Source organism: Oryzias latipes, chromosome 16 (assembly GCF_002234675.1).
Source record: "Oryzias latipes chromosome 16, ASM223467v1".
In the NCBI taxonomy this organism is placed as follows: Eukaryota; Metazoa; Chordata; class Actinopteri; order Beloniformes; family Adrianichthyidae; genus Oryzias; species Oryzias latipes.
Window position 1 is genome coordinate 12,940,812 of NC_019874.2, and position 17,191 is coordinate 12,958,002.

At 38.0% G+C, this 17,191-nt stretch overlaps 1 protein-coding gene across 3 annotated transcripts in view; it reads right to left on the reverse strand.

Moving 5' to 3' along the window:
- The window catches only part of LOC101164837 (triple functional domain protein), a 103,549-nt gene that overhangs the window by 60,529 nt on the left and 25,829 nt on the right, over positions 1-17,191 (reverse strand). For all 3 annotated transcript variants that reach the window (XM_023964294.1, XM_023964296.1, XM_023964295.1), the window contains exons 3-5: positions 4,882-4,956; positions 3,904-4,018; positions 898-1,090 (exon numbers count right to left, since the gene is read on the reverse strand). In XM_023964294.1, the coding sequence (XP_023820062.1) occupies positions 898-1,090; positions 3,904-4,018; positions 4,882-4,956 (383 nt within the window). The remainder of the gene's footprint in view (positions 1-897; positions 1,091-3,903; positions 4,019-4,881; positions 4,957-17,191) is intronic.

Sequence of the window (17,191 nt, forward strand, 5' to 3'; positions counted from 1 at the left end):
GCGCTAGTACCCAATAAAACAATAAAGGAAAAAGAATACCCTCCCTGCCAGTTCCTGCTTGTTCGCTGTGCAAACACCACTTGCTGGATGTGCATTCCTAAAAAAAATACATATAGCGGGTTCTTGGATTTGTCCCACGTGGCTGACACGAACCTAGGTTCACGTGTAGATACACAAGTTTCTATGAGTGTTTTCAGGCTCTACGTACAAAAGCACAACCATAGAACGCGCGTTGAAAGTCAAACCAGGTCAAACTTTGACAAATTAGGGACTTGGATTTGGTAGTAACATATGGATGCTGGGAAAGAAACAGCCTGAATCAAGATTAACGAGACTTGTACGGATTCAAAATTTGGCATCCAGCATCTTTTAACTGTAGGTCACGGTAATGTATGAGGTAGTGACTGTCCCGTGTGAACACCTTAGGCTAAAAGCACGTCCAAGAACGCACATCACATGTGATTGAGCACAAAAGTCACACAAGCTACGTATGACTTTGGTCCTTGGTTTCACTGTGCTCAACATAGATACACAACTTTTGGAACGACTCATTTATCTGAGCCAAACAAAACAGAGCTAAGATAAAGTACATTTTTTGCCATGTCCTATATAATCCGTCTCCATAGTAACTGGGTCGGTACTAAATATACCAGCTACACAAACCCGCATGGGACAGAGTCCTCACTGTCACAGAGCAACGGTCCAATAAAGTATAGCTAAAAGCTATACGTGTTAAACTGAACACTGTTTTTGTCAGACAAAAGCAGGCAAAAAAAGGTTTTTCTATCTGTGTAGTGAAAAATAACAACAAGAAACTGCAACAAGTGAGTTTAAACCCATAAACCTAAAAAAAAATCAAAATGAAAAGACTGTCTTTGAAATAGAGAAAACACTCACTTCAAATTCAAACTTAGAACTGCCAAAGTTGGTTCTCTGTTTTTGCCAGAAGTTGTCCGGTTTGATGATGAGGGCAACGTGGATGCAGGTGGGAAAAGACTCCTGTAGGATTTTCAGCAACGGTTTGATGCTGTCCCATTTAGAACCACGCATGTCCACGATGACGGTGAAGCCATGTCTGGCCACCTCCTCACTGCAAAGAAGAGCATGCAAAGTCTGATGTGTCACTAATATTTATAGACAGATTTGCTAGAGCTTTAAAGATAAGGGCTCTTCTCCTCCATTGGTACTTAGAGAGGAAAAAGAAGAGCCCAAACACATGAAAGCGTTAAGCTGATCGCCCCCACTTACCAGGAGAGGTGCTGCCGTCAACGTCCATAAAAGGTCGGTATTAAAGCTTTAATCTGAACGCGTCTAGCTAGGAGATGGAAACGGACACAGGCTCTCCTGCTCTATCTCGGCTCTGACCTCACTTACTGAAAACAGATTGGCGGACGAATGGTGCAGAAAAACAGAACGCAGAGAGGAGGGAGAGGAGAGCAAGGGAGGGAGTCTGAGCTGAAAGAGCAGAGGGGGGACTGAAACTGAGAAGTACCACAGTAGAAATATTTAGACTGGAAATCTAAAAACAAGGTTAAGGAGAACAAGCCGGCATTTAAACACTTTCAAATCACCAGCCTGGTAAGAGGTTTGTCAACTTTGATGATAACTTTGAAGCTTGATTGTCTTTTCTAAAAAGTTCCACTTTTCATTTTAATGGTACTGAACTTAGATAAGTTTAAGTGCTTATGATGCAAGGGATTTTATTAAAAAGAAGGAGAAAAAAAAGCCCTGAAACGGTCCAATTCTCATTTATAACATAAGTATTTGTTTTTGTGTCCAGGATTCCTAAAAACCCACTGCAATGAAACTTTTGTTTTTGCCGTTTCTGACATGTTCTTGTGGTATTTTTGTCCCGACAAAGGACATACATAGAGAAGATTAAGCTTAAAACTGCATTTCTGAGTATTTCTTTAAATCAAGGTGAATCAAGAGCAGACAAAAAAATGCGGTTAAAAGGTTGTGACATAGCACCTACAACGGCATGATATAAGCTCCCTGCTCCCCTCCATTCTGATCCATTTGCTTGCAGACAAATAGATCCATGTATGTCTTTGTTTTCCTCGTCTGAGCTAGTATCTGGCTCAAAACTGTTTGGCTGGATAGCTCCAATATTGCTCGCCATTTTTGTTGCACCGGTAATGGTAAGTTGGGGTTTTATGGAGCTGTAAACTAGCGAGAGAGAGTGTAAACAGATGGATGATAGGAAATGGGGACAGGCTTACTCCGCACCACAGGCTTACTCCGCACCACTTACAGGTGAATTTCTTTTAACTACTGCTGCTCGGCAGAAAATATGTCCTAGAAAATGACACTGGTTTTTCTTTTTGGGCAAAAACAGCATTCATCTTAATTAAAAGACCACTGTAAACACTTTTACAACAGATCAAAAAATGATCAGAACCGGACTTTAAGTAAACATAATTTTTTGCATATAAGTTTGCTTCTTTCACTCTCTTTTGCATGAAAAATCGCTCAAAATAAACCAACCAGTCAATCAAAGTAGAAGTGTTCAATATTTTGTAGAAGTTTCCATTACTATTTCATTTTTTTCTACAGGTCAAAAATATGTGCTTCATAAGCCAAACTGTTAACAGAAAGACAGGTTTTAATGCAGCAAAACGTTTCCAAGAAACTATGCATACAAATGCAAAAGATTATAAAATTCAGAACAAGAATTAATCTGATGCAACCTATTTAAAATTATTCTCATGTGTTAGTTGTACCTTTAAAAGAAAATTTGCCTTGTTTTTCCAAAGTGTTGCAATCCTTTGCTTTAGCTATTTAATATTTTCTTAGAACAACAAAGTTATTATTATAAATGGATCCAATCTTGCTCAGAACTTAATATCTCACTGAGTTTTAAAAGTTTTTGCAGGTGAGAGTATCCTTGTCTAAAGTCTGGTGCATAAAGATTTCTGAGTGAAAAGTAGTGAAACATCCTGTTTCTGATCTGGACAACTTCTCACTTCCAGACAAATCTGAACGCAGCTGTGAGAAAAAGAAAGGATCACAGCACCTGCCCTGCTTTAGCAAGGGCAGCAGTGATACGGGAGGCAGCAAAACATGAGAATTGATACCGACCTCCGAGCTAATCGCTACTGACTCCAAGCAGAACAGCCCGGAGCAACGTATTTCAGGTATTTCTAGAGGAAAAGCAGGGGGCCGAACACCAAATCCAAACTAAAACCATCACAGGAGCTCCTTGTGGTCTTGGATTTTGCTTCTTGTTTTTTTAAATCCATCCAAGGTGGGAAAGTTAAAAAAAGCAAAATAAGAAAAACAGTGTCTTGTGTTTGTTATTGGTCTGACAGAAAGGCCGTGACAGCCTGTTTCAAATCATGGGAAAAAGGTTAAGTTCTTGAAAACCCTTATCCATCGTAAGCGCAACACTAACAAAGTGGAGCTCAGTGTTTGACCAGTTTAAAGGTTGAGGAGACGTACAAAGAAAATGAAAAAATTGTGCTTGCCTTTTCAAATTGTTTTTTTTCACATGTTTTACGGCCTTTGTGTTCATTTCATAATGCACATTGGTATGAAGAGCGTTTTAGCCTCAACAAGGAGTTTTGAGAGATTGCTTTTGTACCAGAATATTGATTTCAACCATCAAACTTAAATTTACAACCATATGAAGCTCACAAAACCATCAATCATCACCAGATCATGCACAGGAGGGTTCTTTTTACTTGGCTTTGAATAGGAATTTAGACACTTTCAATGTAGACCTCACAACAAAATTAGAAAGTTGGAAAAACACTCTAAATAGAGGAATTTTGTTCTGAGCTTCATTAAAAAAAAAAAAAAAAAATTTAATTCCCATCCTGCTCCTGATGGTTCATGCATGTTCAATGAGAGACAGGGGGAAAAAATCAATTCTCTTTGGTCTGTAGATGTCAGTGTATGTACCTTGGAATAGTAGCCAAGTATGCTACAAGCCTACGCAGGTCCTCGGGTCGTATTCTGTCATGGTTGCTCCGTGCTGGAAAAGTGAGAATTGGACCCCCACGTCTGTCTCTGCCACCTTTTGGATGGAAAGTTATAGTGTATGATGTTACCACTGGCAAAATTCAGTGTCTAATCTGATTCAAATAAAAACAAAAATCTGCATTTGAGGAACCGAAACCCATGGAAAATATATAAAGGATGTTGTTGTAAGGGGATTTTTTACATGCATGGGTATCACTCCTAAACACTTTAGCTGTTCATGTCTCTTCTAAAGGCCGTGTCACACAGCCGCTACGTACATTTTGAGCATTTTCCACAGATGATATTTCGATTATTCGTGATACATACAGTGTACGTGATATACATAATTCATAAGTTACTCTTGTGTTTGTCATTCATCGATGTGTGCAGATGTCCGTTGAGGGTTTCAGCCAACGGGTATAAACGTGAATTCGGTTTTGGGCTGTTTAAAAGTTTTGGTCGGTTGATGATGACGCAGTTTATGTGCATTTCACGTAGTTTGCTTACAATTATTACATAAATCTTACGCAATCGTGCATGATTTTTGCAAGATGCGTACACAAATGTGTGGCTTTCCACTACTGTACCGGACATGTCTAATGAACTTTTTGGTCAAACTTTGACCAATCAGGGACTCTGAATTGGTAGTGACATATGGACTCTTTTAATTCACGCACCAAGCCTCTACCAACTGTGGGTGGTGGACGTGGGCTGGTAAAAAGTGGGAAGAAAAAAAAGGGAGAAGCCCCTCCCTGCTCACCACGTGTGAACATTCTCGTTCTTGAACGTGCATTGAGCTCATGATGTGTACGTAGCTTCATAGTGAACTCAATCAATGTCCTCACTCGAAGTATGGTAAATGCTGGCTTCATTTTCCACAGTTTCAGTAAAACATCAGTGATTTTTGCTGTTACTGACCTGAAAGAAAGGCGACCTTCTCTTTTAGGATGGGAAGCACATCAATGGCTTTCAAATCTTCGTTGCGATGGAACCCTGAAACACACACCCAGAAGCAGTGAGCAGGAGACAAGTGACCTTGTTTTTAGATCATCTGTCAAGATGTATTTCTGTTATCCTTTTTGTTTCACTGTCATCGAGTTCAAGTGCAGTGAAAAGCCAGAGTTGCAAACACAAAACGAAGACATGATAATGCTTTTAAAAATGGCTTTCTTTTTAAGTGTTAAAAGGCCAATGCTGTAGGTACAAATGAACAAAAATGACACTAAAATATAATAATTAGTTCGTTTGCCCACGCATCCATTATTGTTAGAGTTCAATAAACAAACAACACAGTGGAAATATTAAAATACCGCACCTTGTTTTTTTTTTTAAATTGGAGAAAAACCACTATAACTCGAGAGAGGTATTATACATAAACAACTAAATATTATATGAAAATGGTTGAAAATTAGGTTATAATGCTGACATGTAGATTACCACCAGAGTTTTGCTCTGTCTGCTGTGGGTAAAAGTCGACCTATAGGATCCTTGAAACTTCAACAGATGACTCCATGCTTAATATGGGAGCGAACTCAAACGAACACAAATACTCTGTCACAGGCGTCTTAAAACAGCTTTATTTGTTATTATAAAAAAAAAAAAAAAGGATAGTATGTGTCAATCATTTATAGAAAGTTCTAACAAGTATTCAAACAATGTCACAACCACACTCATCACTGGGTATTTTATGTGTTGTACATTTGAAAAAACTGGAAAAAAAAAAAGAAAAATTACCTAGCTCCACATTTTAGAATGAATCAGAAGAAAAAGCAACGTCTTTAGGACAAAGATAAAAGCAGTTACTGCATGTACTGTATATTCTCTCTGCTTGTTTCCCTTTAATTAAGGTCTGGTGCTTGCAATTACTCTCAGATGTCACATAATTAGTTCAATTATGTGCACCTGTGTGCAATCAAAGTGTCAAAAAAAAAAAAGTCAGTAAATTCTTGCTGCTGTCTGAGTCTGCTCAGGGGACGTCACATGACTCTTGTTTTTAGCCTCTTTTCACCGGCTACACGTTCAATTCAGGTTACCGAGGTCTATTTTTATCGGTAAATCTTGCTTACAGTTGCCTAAGTTTCAGATCCAGAGTGTCAGCGCTGCAGGTGTGATTACAAAGAAACCAAACTAAAGGCTACTTGTTTTGGAAGGAGCTTAATAGTTTAATACCTCTTATTTATTTGTGTAGTTTATAAAATAGGGCCTTTTTTCTTTAGCATCCTTGTAGATTAACCACGTTTTTCTATTTTATTTCAGAGATTAAAATATGGAGTAAAATTACATTAGTATGTACTGTAAAAGACAAAAAAAAAGTACTTTAGTCTATAGAATTCAATGCGCTATTAAAGGTTTAGCCAACAATTTGAAATTTTTGGAAAAGATTTAAAAACGTGTTCAAAACTAGTTTAAGTTGAATGTTAGGTTATAAAAAAATATATATAAATCATCTAAAATTATTATTATTTATTCATGTTTTGTGCAATTATATTTTCTTCATTATTAAACTTGTTTAAAGCTATATAAAAACTAAACACTAAATAAAAAAAGTCCTTTTTAATTATATTTGAGACGTTTTTATTAATTTCTTTTGCTTCACCGCAGAGGCAGAAGTGTCTGTCCACAAAGCTACACAGTTCACAAAGCTGGATTTTATGCAGGACTAACCAGAAAAAAAATCAAACGCTGACAGAAAGCCACATGAAAGCACATTTAAGGTTTGCTTAAAGTCATCTGGAAAGCAGGCCTGTAATAGCACATGATGCCGACAGACAAAAAAGGGCTTCGGCAACTCGCCTTTCCATTCTGAGGTCAAGGTTCATTTTGAAATGACAACATTGAGCTCAATTAAGTTTAACAATTGCTTTTTGGGGACACATTTACAAATCCTGGAAGAGCTTAGTCAGTACAAACATGAAAAAATTAGATCTTCAAATAAAACAAAGCAACAGTTTTCATCAACACGTGAATTTAGGATTTAAAAAAAACTCAAAATAAATGAAAGAGAGAATTTTTCAGAGGCACAGGACAGCTGTAAAAGCTACATTTAGTTAACTACAAATAGAATATATGGGGAAGGAGTAGTGAAACTAGCGTGTTCCCACTTACACAAATAAACCTAACACTTTCCCCCAACTATCAAGTAGAATACTAAAAAGTCAACTTTATAAAGCGTCTTATACCATGGTCCGGGTAAATACTGGATTCTGATTGGCTGCTCAGTGTGGACTAAAAAGTGATAATCCACAGTGATAATGCACACCTCTAAAATAAGTCCTGGTCACGTATCTTAAATGTTCTATATCACTGCGCTGGCTTCTTTAAAACTAAATTTTGCTTCCTCGTCTGGACAAAAACAAGCTGTAAGAGGTGAACTTTCTCTCTGAACTGATGCTTTATTTAAGCCATCAGCATATATATCGCTTTCCTTGTGCAGGCTCAGCCCGTTCTCACATGACAACATGGCGCACCACGTATCAAATAGTCTGCTTTATTGTGAAAAAAGCTATATTGATCGAAAAAATAACAAGAATAAAGATCAAAAACTGATTAAAAATGTTTTTTTGTGAGTGACCATGGTCATGAGCGGGTTAACGGCCTTAGTTTCGGAAAGTTAAAAAAAATAAAAGAACAGTAAAGTGGGGAGGGACAATTTTACAGAAATACAAATATATTAAGAATAAACTAAAGCACCAAAAAATAACTTCTACAGTCTCCTGTCAGCTCCCTGAGAGGACCTGGACTGACCCAAACCTGAGAAAAAAAGTGACTGATGTAACAACCAATTATGACCGTCCAACAACCTACAAAGTTCCTCCTTTCCTTAATAAAACTACCCTCTATTTATTATCAGTGACTCTACACAATGTTGTGACTGTTTGTAATCCCATCTCCTTTCCTGCATCTCATCCACATGAAGATAAGTGATGAAAAAAAAGACTGATAAGTGTCTGTGTTTTCAGAAAACATCAGCACCACAGGACAAAGAAAGTACCAATGATCTTTGTGTGTTTTAGTGTCTCAGTGTGTTTGTACATGAGTGTGTTTTTCCTATAAAGTATGCCCAGACACATTCCTAAAAGCGGTGGTTTATATAAGATACTGACTCTGGCTCACATCCAGTGCTGACCTCTGGTAAACTGCTGCAGCCAAGCTTAAACTGTAGCCCTGGCTGCACCTTTTTTTATTTTATTTTTTTAACACAACAAACCACGACTGTGCAGATTGTGCACAGGACTGCAGTAAGCAGAGAACAGATGGGAATGTCATGTATGTCAGCATCTTAATGCTGGAGAATCATTTGTTTTTCTAGGAATGCAAATACTCAAAAAACGATGATGCATAACCATAATAAATAGGAAGCAGTCTGTTAAATAACAGCAAATGTGAGCACAAATGTGTTCCACAATTTAAGACATTTAAATGTGCAGCACAGAAGAAATCGTAGAACGTAGCAAAGACATAAAAGAAAAAACTGTGATTTATGAAACCCTCTCGTCGCCTCTTGCTGAACACTCTTGCACAGACACACACAACCGATCTCTTCTCACCAGCACACATGCCTTCATTTACAAGTCTGCCAAGCATGAAATAAAGCTTTTCAATCCCTGACTGCTTGTTCACAATAACACAATCATGACGACAATCCATTTAACTGTCACTTTTCACTCTATGCCATGTCAAACGAGGCAAAAAAGTTTAAAAAAAACATGTTTCATTCGATGAAAATTGAGTTTTATGTCCAACTTTCTGTAACGGCACGATTACGACCGAAGGTATAACAAGTAAAGAAAAGATGACTGCAGTATTGTAAGAGAAACAATTTGGTTAAAGAAAAAAATTTTTTAAAGCACACTTGCATGGTCATAAGAAAACCACACACAGTTAAAGACCCACTTCGGAAAAAAAATTGTGTTTCTAGTGACTTTAACATATACCCATTTATTTATTTTTTACTATGAAGGAAACATATTAAGAGAATTAAGCCAAAAATTACATATCTGAGTGTTTCTTAATTCAAAATTTTTGTGAAACAGAAGTTGATGAAAAAAAAAGCATTTTAAAAAAGCTTGAAGTTGTGACGTAGATGTGACAATCGGCATGCTCCATGTCGCTTCCACTTGTAGACGACTAGATCCATGTACATCTTTGTTTTCCGAGCTGGGATCTGGCTTAAAACTGTACGGCTGGATGGCTCCAGTATTGCTCACCAATTTTGTTGAACAGGAAATGCCAGGTTGGGGTTGTGAGGGGCTGTAAGCTAGTGGGAGAGAGTGTAAACAATTGGATGATGGGAAGGAGGAGCGGATTACTTTATAACTCAAAGGTGAACTATTGCCGCTCTGCAGAAAATGTAATCTAAAAAACTGACCCAGGTTCTTTGATTTTGGCTAAAAACTGTATAATCATATTAAAAGACCACTGGGAACACTTTTACAAAACCATTTATCACAATTAATACCGTTTTTTTTTTTTATACCTGAACTGCACAGGCTGATATCGCACAATAAATTTGCGAATTATTGTGAACGCTTAATGAGGGGTCCCATGACGATTTTCAGCGTCATTTAGGAGTTTTTTCTAAGTTTCAACACAAACAAGATACAGGCTCACAGCTGATATAACTCTAGATTTTAGTTTGCTCAAGCTGAAGTCTCACATACAACTATATCCAACGGCCACCGCACGATAGGGAGATATCGGCAGGATCTTCAAGATTAGCAGCCAATGGCAGTCAGTCAGGCAGGGATGATGTCATTACAAAAATCGGTCACATCCGGATCACCAGCCAGCAGCAGCTCTGACTGGACAATGTGTAAATGTCTGCGGACAGTGGCCATGCATGTCATGTGCCTCAGGCTGCCAGCTGCCCGGTAGCCCGAGGCAATGTTCCCTGCGCGCCTGCACAATCGTCGATGATCGCAAATTCTCAGTGCCCAAGAAAATGAAATTAAAAAATTACAAAATAATTACATACACAATTATACCATCGACATCAAAAACAAAGTTATAAACTCAAATTTATTAGAGATGTGGCATCTACGAACAAACCACATGGATCATGAACATTTTTTATCCTCCCTCCCATGGATCACATGTTCACATATATGCTCAAACAAGCTCAGTCTTTTTTCAGATGCAAATATCACGCTGTGAGAGCAACAGAGTATACAGCCTTTTCACTGCTGTTGCTCTGCACTATTAAAAAACAAGAATCAAACACAGCAAGAGCGGCACAGATTCATGTGTAACTCCAGATGGATTGTGTCTTGAAAAGATCAGTTCACATTAAAGTACGTCAGAGGCGTGGAAACCCGTTTCCCTTTGGCCTCCTGACTTCAAGCTTGTGACACTTGCAGATTGCAGCATGACAGAACAGAATGTGTTTAGTGACTTATCGCACAAAATCGTTGACCTCAAAAGAAAAAATGATTTCAGTTTTATGTGTTGCAGATGTCTTTCTTTAAAAGCTTTCGCTTAGGTGGCAGAATTTGACCAATTTTGGTAGACACAAACATTGTAACCCCAACTTGTAATCCAGTATGAACTACAAGAACATAGCTCCATGGTCTGTGCACAGAGCTAGAACACATGGCCTCAGGTCACCGGGCCAATCCCGTTTATTCCAATCCTTTATACCACAGACTAGACTGTACGTGGCGCATCTGTGCTTCTTGGCAGGCCAATCCTTTGGCTTATAACCTCATAACCTCAAACCCTGTCCAATTACATGCTGCCTGTAGTGTAGTGGAACAGATCAGTCCTGGTACCATAGAACTCCAATTGCAATCGCTCTGGCTGTTGTTCAGGCTGTCTCAGCACAAATATGGTGCTTATAACAGATTGCTGTGGTATAATGCAGGGATTCAGAGCCTTGGTCATTCGACCCGCTCGCAATATTCAACATCATTTATATTGCACTTTATTACATGTTTGAGTGAGAGAATGTCGGCTTCAAAGTCTTTGGTTTGATAGTAAAAAATTTCAGTTTCAGTTTGAAAAATCTTATAAAACTCACTTTGGGTGCATTTACACTGCAGGTCTTGATGCCCAAATCCGATTTTCTGACTTTATCCGATTTTTTTTGACGACCCGCTTACATCATCTTTTAAAAGTGACCCGTATCCGATTTTTGCATTTACACAATACAATGCTGAAACTATCAAACGTAGACATTCTGAGGACTACGTAGCAGCATTTCAGCTTTCTGCGGACCTCCTTCTGACTTTTGTGAGATTGCAGTTGTCATGGAGGCAACGCAGAGACGGAAGGAGGCGTTGGCTTGGGCGCTCCACGATGAGGCAAGCGCACTAGAGGGGATGCATGGGAGAGGAAAAAGAAGGGCTGCTGAGAGAATATATTAAATAAACTGAAGGGTTAAACAACTACTAGGGTAAAATGTCAAATAATTTAGTTGAAAATAATTACTTAAAACTAACTTAACTTTTATTACATCTTTTAGAAAAAACATTGCAGAGGGACTGTATATCAATACAGATTATAGAGTTTCTCCTTTTTTAGTTTTTGGATGCTGATGTACCGCAGGATTTTTGTCAAGGATAATGTGCGCCTTGGCTCAAAAAAGGTTGAAAAACATTGATTTATGGGACTGAACTCGAACATATTTTGTACTTTTAATGTTAACAAAAAGGCATTGATTCATTGTTATAATTTAACTGATTCTTTATTTCATAAAATTGCTCAACTACTAAAGTATAAGTTTTAAAACCAAAGCAAGAAACTGAAAAACACCAAACCAATCCACACTGTCTTGATTTCTGTTTGGACTCGCTAATGCAACATTAGGCCTCATTCATGCATGTCAATTTGAGTGCAGGAATCCTGTGACATAAATTTCCCTAACCTACATCAGTCTGCCAGGCTCCACTGGGCTCTGTGGCTGACAATGTGCAGGACATTGATTTCTAACTACGTAGAACAAGCTTGAAAGAAAAACACGCTTACTCACAGGTATGCACAAGGGGTAATCTGTGGGGTCAAACTTTAACAGGCTTCTTAAAAGAAGGAGGAGGATATAGATTTTTTTTAAGGAAATTCAGGTTTTTCCACATTGTTACCACCAAAAACTTTAAAGAATGTGGACTGATAGACAAAAATCCACAATTTTCCTTTTGTCCTGTCTGGGCAATATCAATGGCCTTGTTTAGACTGCTATAGTAGGGCGGTACCACAAACAAGAGCAGAGGAAACGGTTTGTCACGTACGGACACAATCACAACTCTTATTATCTGTCTTTGTCAATATTCAGTCCATTTCTCAAAAGATACAAGTGTTTCTTGCCTTCACACCCATGAATTCAAAGATCTTTTTTTTCTCACACAAAGAGACACTCAGCAGCGCTGAGCTCCACTCTTTCCCACTTCTGTGACCTTCATCCGGGTCTGGCAGGGGGCCTAGGGACTGTGGTCAGCTCAACTTTCATCACGTTTCTTATATTGTTGTTGTTAAAGTGCGGCCTAAAGCAAAAATAACACTTTGCTCCCACCACAGCCCCCTCGACCTGGATGTAACCCCTAAGCACAACAAAGAAAGGGATGGGAAAAAACGCTTTGAATAAACGGCAGAGATGTAGGCAAATTCCAGGCTACAATGGAGAGCTGTTTGGTGAGTAATCTGTCAGAGGACGCTCGATTCATCCATCAGTTTTATTTGCAGGCCATTTGAGTTTCGCTTTTGATTAACTGGCAAATTTAGACATTTTTCCTAAAGACAAAGTTGCTTTACGTTAACTTTTTTTTCTGCCTAATTCTGTTCGTGTCAACTTGTTACAGTATCAGCTGAGCTCGCCGCTCAAATCTTGTTTCAACACGTTTTCACAAACGGCATACCCTCTCGACCAGGTGAAACGACTCTCACCAAAATGTTTCATGATTTACAACAGAAACCATGACATAAACCCTAACATAAAGCTCTGAAACTGCAGAATTATATATATATATATGCATCTAAATATATCCTGCTTATTAGCAGCTCTGTAAAAGAACAAGTCATGGTACAAGAAGCAGTCTGGCCCTGCAGATGGCTTCCAAACACAGAACTGTGTGAACTGAGCAGCTAAAGAAGCAGAGAAAACAGTCAGCAGCAGAGGGTTTGTGGGGTTCTGCACTGAGATTAGGAAGAGTTCCCTCAAAGTTTTAGTGAAATGTTGGGCGCACATTTGTCCGGTCAAGTTGTACAAAACCTGCAGGGATGATATGAAGGAATGTGTGTGTGCCTGTTTCATTTTTAATTAGTTCATGCCAAGTGTAAACCACAGAAGATCGCAAGAACGCCGCTACATCTGTTTTCATATTCCTTTCACACCTCACCGAGCTGGAAAAACAATTTCATCTCAAAGTTCAACTCACAAAAGTCTGTTTTTCTCATTTGATCTCCATTCTACCCCTTTGTTATACTGAAATACTTAAAGTCCCATTCCAATCATCTTTAGACCTATTGCAAAAGCATTCCCAGTGGTCTTTTCATTATGTTTATGCCATTTTTAGCTAAAATTTAAAAGAAAAACGAGAGTTTTCTAGGACACCGTTTCTGCAGAGCGGCTGGAGTTCATTAGAAATTCTGAGTGTTGGCCATAACTGTTGGCACGAGTAATACTGCCACCTACTTCCCATCATCCATCTGTTTACATTCTCTCCCGCCAGCTTACAGCCCCTCAAACCCCCAACCTATCATTACAATAAAAATGACAAGCAATATATTGGAGCTATATAGGCGTACGGTCCTGAGACAGATACCAGCTAGGCCGAAAAGAAGACATACATGGATCCATTTGTCTGCAAGTTGATGCTTCAGAATGAGGCGGAGCAGGGAGCTTGTGGCTGGCCGACTGTAGCAGCAACGTCACAGCAACAAGCTTTTTCCATCTGTACTTTTTTTTGTCTCCTCCTGATTCACAACAATTTGAATTAAGAAAAGCTCAAAAATGTTCATAAGCTTAACTTTCTTAAAAAATGTCCACCATCATCAGAAACATGCCACAGGAAGAGGAACAGGAAAAAACATTATTTTAATTGGAGTAGGTCTTTAAGAGTCCTCCACACCTCACTACTGGCAACTCGCTATATTACAGCCAAACCCTTTTTTACCGCAAAACACGAGCAAACAAATCTCCATCTTTACACATGCTAAACTCATTGAGGAGGCCAAAAAAATGGGAAATTACTGATTAATCTCTCCATATGTTTTCATCAAACTCAAACATTTCAAAACATGAAGCGCTTTACATAAAAGCAAATAAAATAGCCATAAAATATGAAAATTTGTTAAAACAGAAAACACAGGACAATCACACATAATTGGCACCCCTCCCTCACCGGATTCCTCCTTCCACCCACCCAGTTCCCCCAATATAACCCTGAACAACAATGAAGAACTGCAGCTTAAAGAAAAAGTCTGGCTTGGTACTGCTGTGAGGAAACGCTGTAATAGGGATCCATCAATTCCCAAGGCCCAGCCCACCCAACACAGCAGCTCAAGGCCCACTCTATGGCTATTGGACCACAGAGCGGGGCCACAGCCGGCATAATGAAAACGAGCACCATAGCAACAGCACCCCCTAGAGGTAGACCTGGTAGTACCCCAGAACAATGGATCCCCAAGAGGAAACACCAGTCACTCTTTGTATAGTAAAATCATGTTTTATTCAGGTGACTAGTTTTTCTTTTCTCTAAAGACTGCAACCTGCTTTCTGAGAAAAAACTAAAATTACTCTTTAACCGCAAAACTAGCTCATATGCAGCAGCGAGGCTTCTTTTTTTGTTTTGTTTTTTACTTTTATTAAATCCTTTGAGTGTTTTTCTACAGGTCTTGAGTAAAAGAACTTTAAAGTTGTGCTCTTATTATCTGAGACTGACTAAATACATGCTGCCGTCATAAAAATCAATAGCATGCAATTGCAACTTCCAGTTTTTTTTCCCCCACCTTTTTAAATCTTCATAAATTCACTTTCCACTGGCTGTGATGAAACTTTTCTCAACAGGATTCTAAGTTTGATAAATAACACAATTTCCTCCAACTGAATCAGAGCAGAACTTCTCCTCTACACCTGCATTTATTACTGACGTACACACAAACATTTAGGAATCTACAAGAAGAAGAAAAAACTTTAATTTCAGCAAAAAAAGATTTTTTCTAATGAACAAACTAGAGATTTCAGGCAACATTTGCCTTCTGTTTTTTATCATTTCCAACAGACTTTTGGGTCTTCTCTATGTTAAAGAATGAGGTCGGTGTTCTGACTTACTTGAAGCATTGGGCCTGCCGTTTACTCTTTAACCAGAAAACCTGTTTTTCAGAATTCCCGTGACATTCAATACCTAAAGATTTTGCGACTTCGAACTATTCCTTACTCTCAATTTTTCAAATGCGGTGACTAAATTAGTGCTGTGTTCTGGCTGCACAACATAAGCTGTGTCAAATGACCCACATACAGTAAAAGACTAAAATAAAGTCCATGAGAACATTTTCTTCATTATGTGTCATTAAAATGAGCTTACAGAGAAGGGTGTAAAAATTGCTTCTAAATCAGTTTCACTGCAATCATTGCAAAAATGAAACTATGACTAATGGTATTAACGAATGAATGACGAAGCACAATATCGTTGAAATGAAGTGTCATAGAATATTTTTTTCATTTTTTCTTTTCTTTGTTTTTTTCAATAGTTTGTTCAGATTAGGAATTAAAACGAGTGTATACATAAGAGGGAGTAGAGTTTATAATGATCTTCCCAATGACTTTTCCATCCTCCATCTATTCCCCAACCAAAATTATAGGTATTTCAAATGTTCTAACTACAGAGCTGAGCTCAACTTTGCAACACACACTACTAATAAAGCAACTCTACAGCTCCCAGATGAGAACAGCTGTAGTTTGATTTACATTTACATTTACAAAGCAGGGATTCATGGCAGTTATGCAGTTCTAGCGGCTGTTGCTTCCTCCAATGTAGAGGAGTCATCTGGCAGACAATGGAAAACTACTGAATTATACCCATGTTTTAACAAAAAATAAAAAAAGGAATAATAGTCTAATTAGAATTTTATTTATAAATGGAAAAACTCAGTTTCTAATGGTCAAAAAAACAAGTTTAATAGCCTATTTACTATTTGGTTAAACACCACCTAGCAAATCCTAGTCTATACAGATTAGCCTTTGTGTGCACAAATTAAGCTGAAAATTTTTGATTAGAATTTTTGGCCACAAAATCCTGATTAACAGTAAGAACCTAAAACACACATTTGTGCACACAAAATGCTAAATTGTGCTCACAAATTGCTAACTTGTGCACAGAGAAAGTAGGTAAATGGCTAGTTTGTGGACACAGAATACTAACTTGTGCACACAAAATACTAAGTTTTGTACAGAAAAAGCAAATCAAATGCTATTTTGTGACAACAGAACACTAATTTGTGTGCACAAAATACTAAATTACGGCTGCAAAAATCTCATTTGTGCACACAAAATACTAATCTGTGTACAGTAAAAGCAAATAAAAGTCAATTTTGTGGTCACAGAATTCTAATTTGTTTGCACAAATCACTAAATTGTGGCCACAAAATGCTCATTTGTGCACACAAACTAGTATTTTTGCAAAAAAAATCTTAATTGTGGGCACAAAATGCTAACTTGTGTGCACAAAATACTAAATTGTGCACAGAAAAAGCAACAAAAAAATGCAATTTTGTCATCACAAAACAATTTGTGCACACAAAATACAAATTTGTGACCACAAAAAATTAAGTTGAAGGAACAATTTATATTTTTTATGTCATGGTAAGGGCTCCATAGTCTTTTACAAAATGTTAAAAATATATACTTTAAATATTTAAAAAGTAGTTCAATGTAATATGATTCCATCAGGTTTTAAAACAAGAACATATTCCAAAATCCTGAGCGTGCACAAATAAACCCTAAACCACAAAACATGAAAACAGTCTCCAGGTAACTTAGATCATTGGCATTCGCCAACAATCTTATAAATCAAAAATATACCCAAGGAATTTCCACAAATCTGCAAATCTGAAGATTCTAGATGAACATAACGAATACCCTACCTGATAATCTAATAAGGATTTTCTCAGCCTGGGCCTGCTCCTAGTAGTGATTATTCAGCACCGCCATTATTAACTGGTAAGACCGGTAACACACCTGTTCGACGGAGCCTTAAGCCTTAGGTTTTACAGCCGCTTTAACTCTAACAGCTCTAGTACG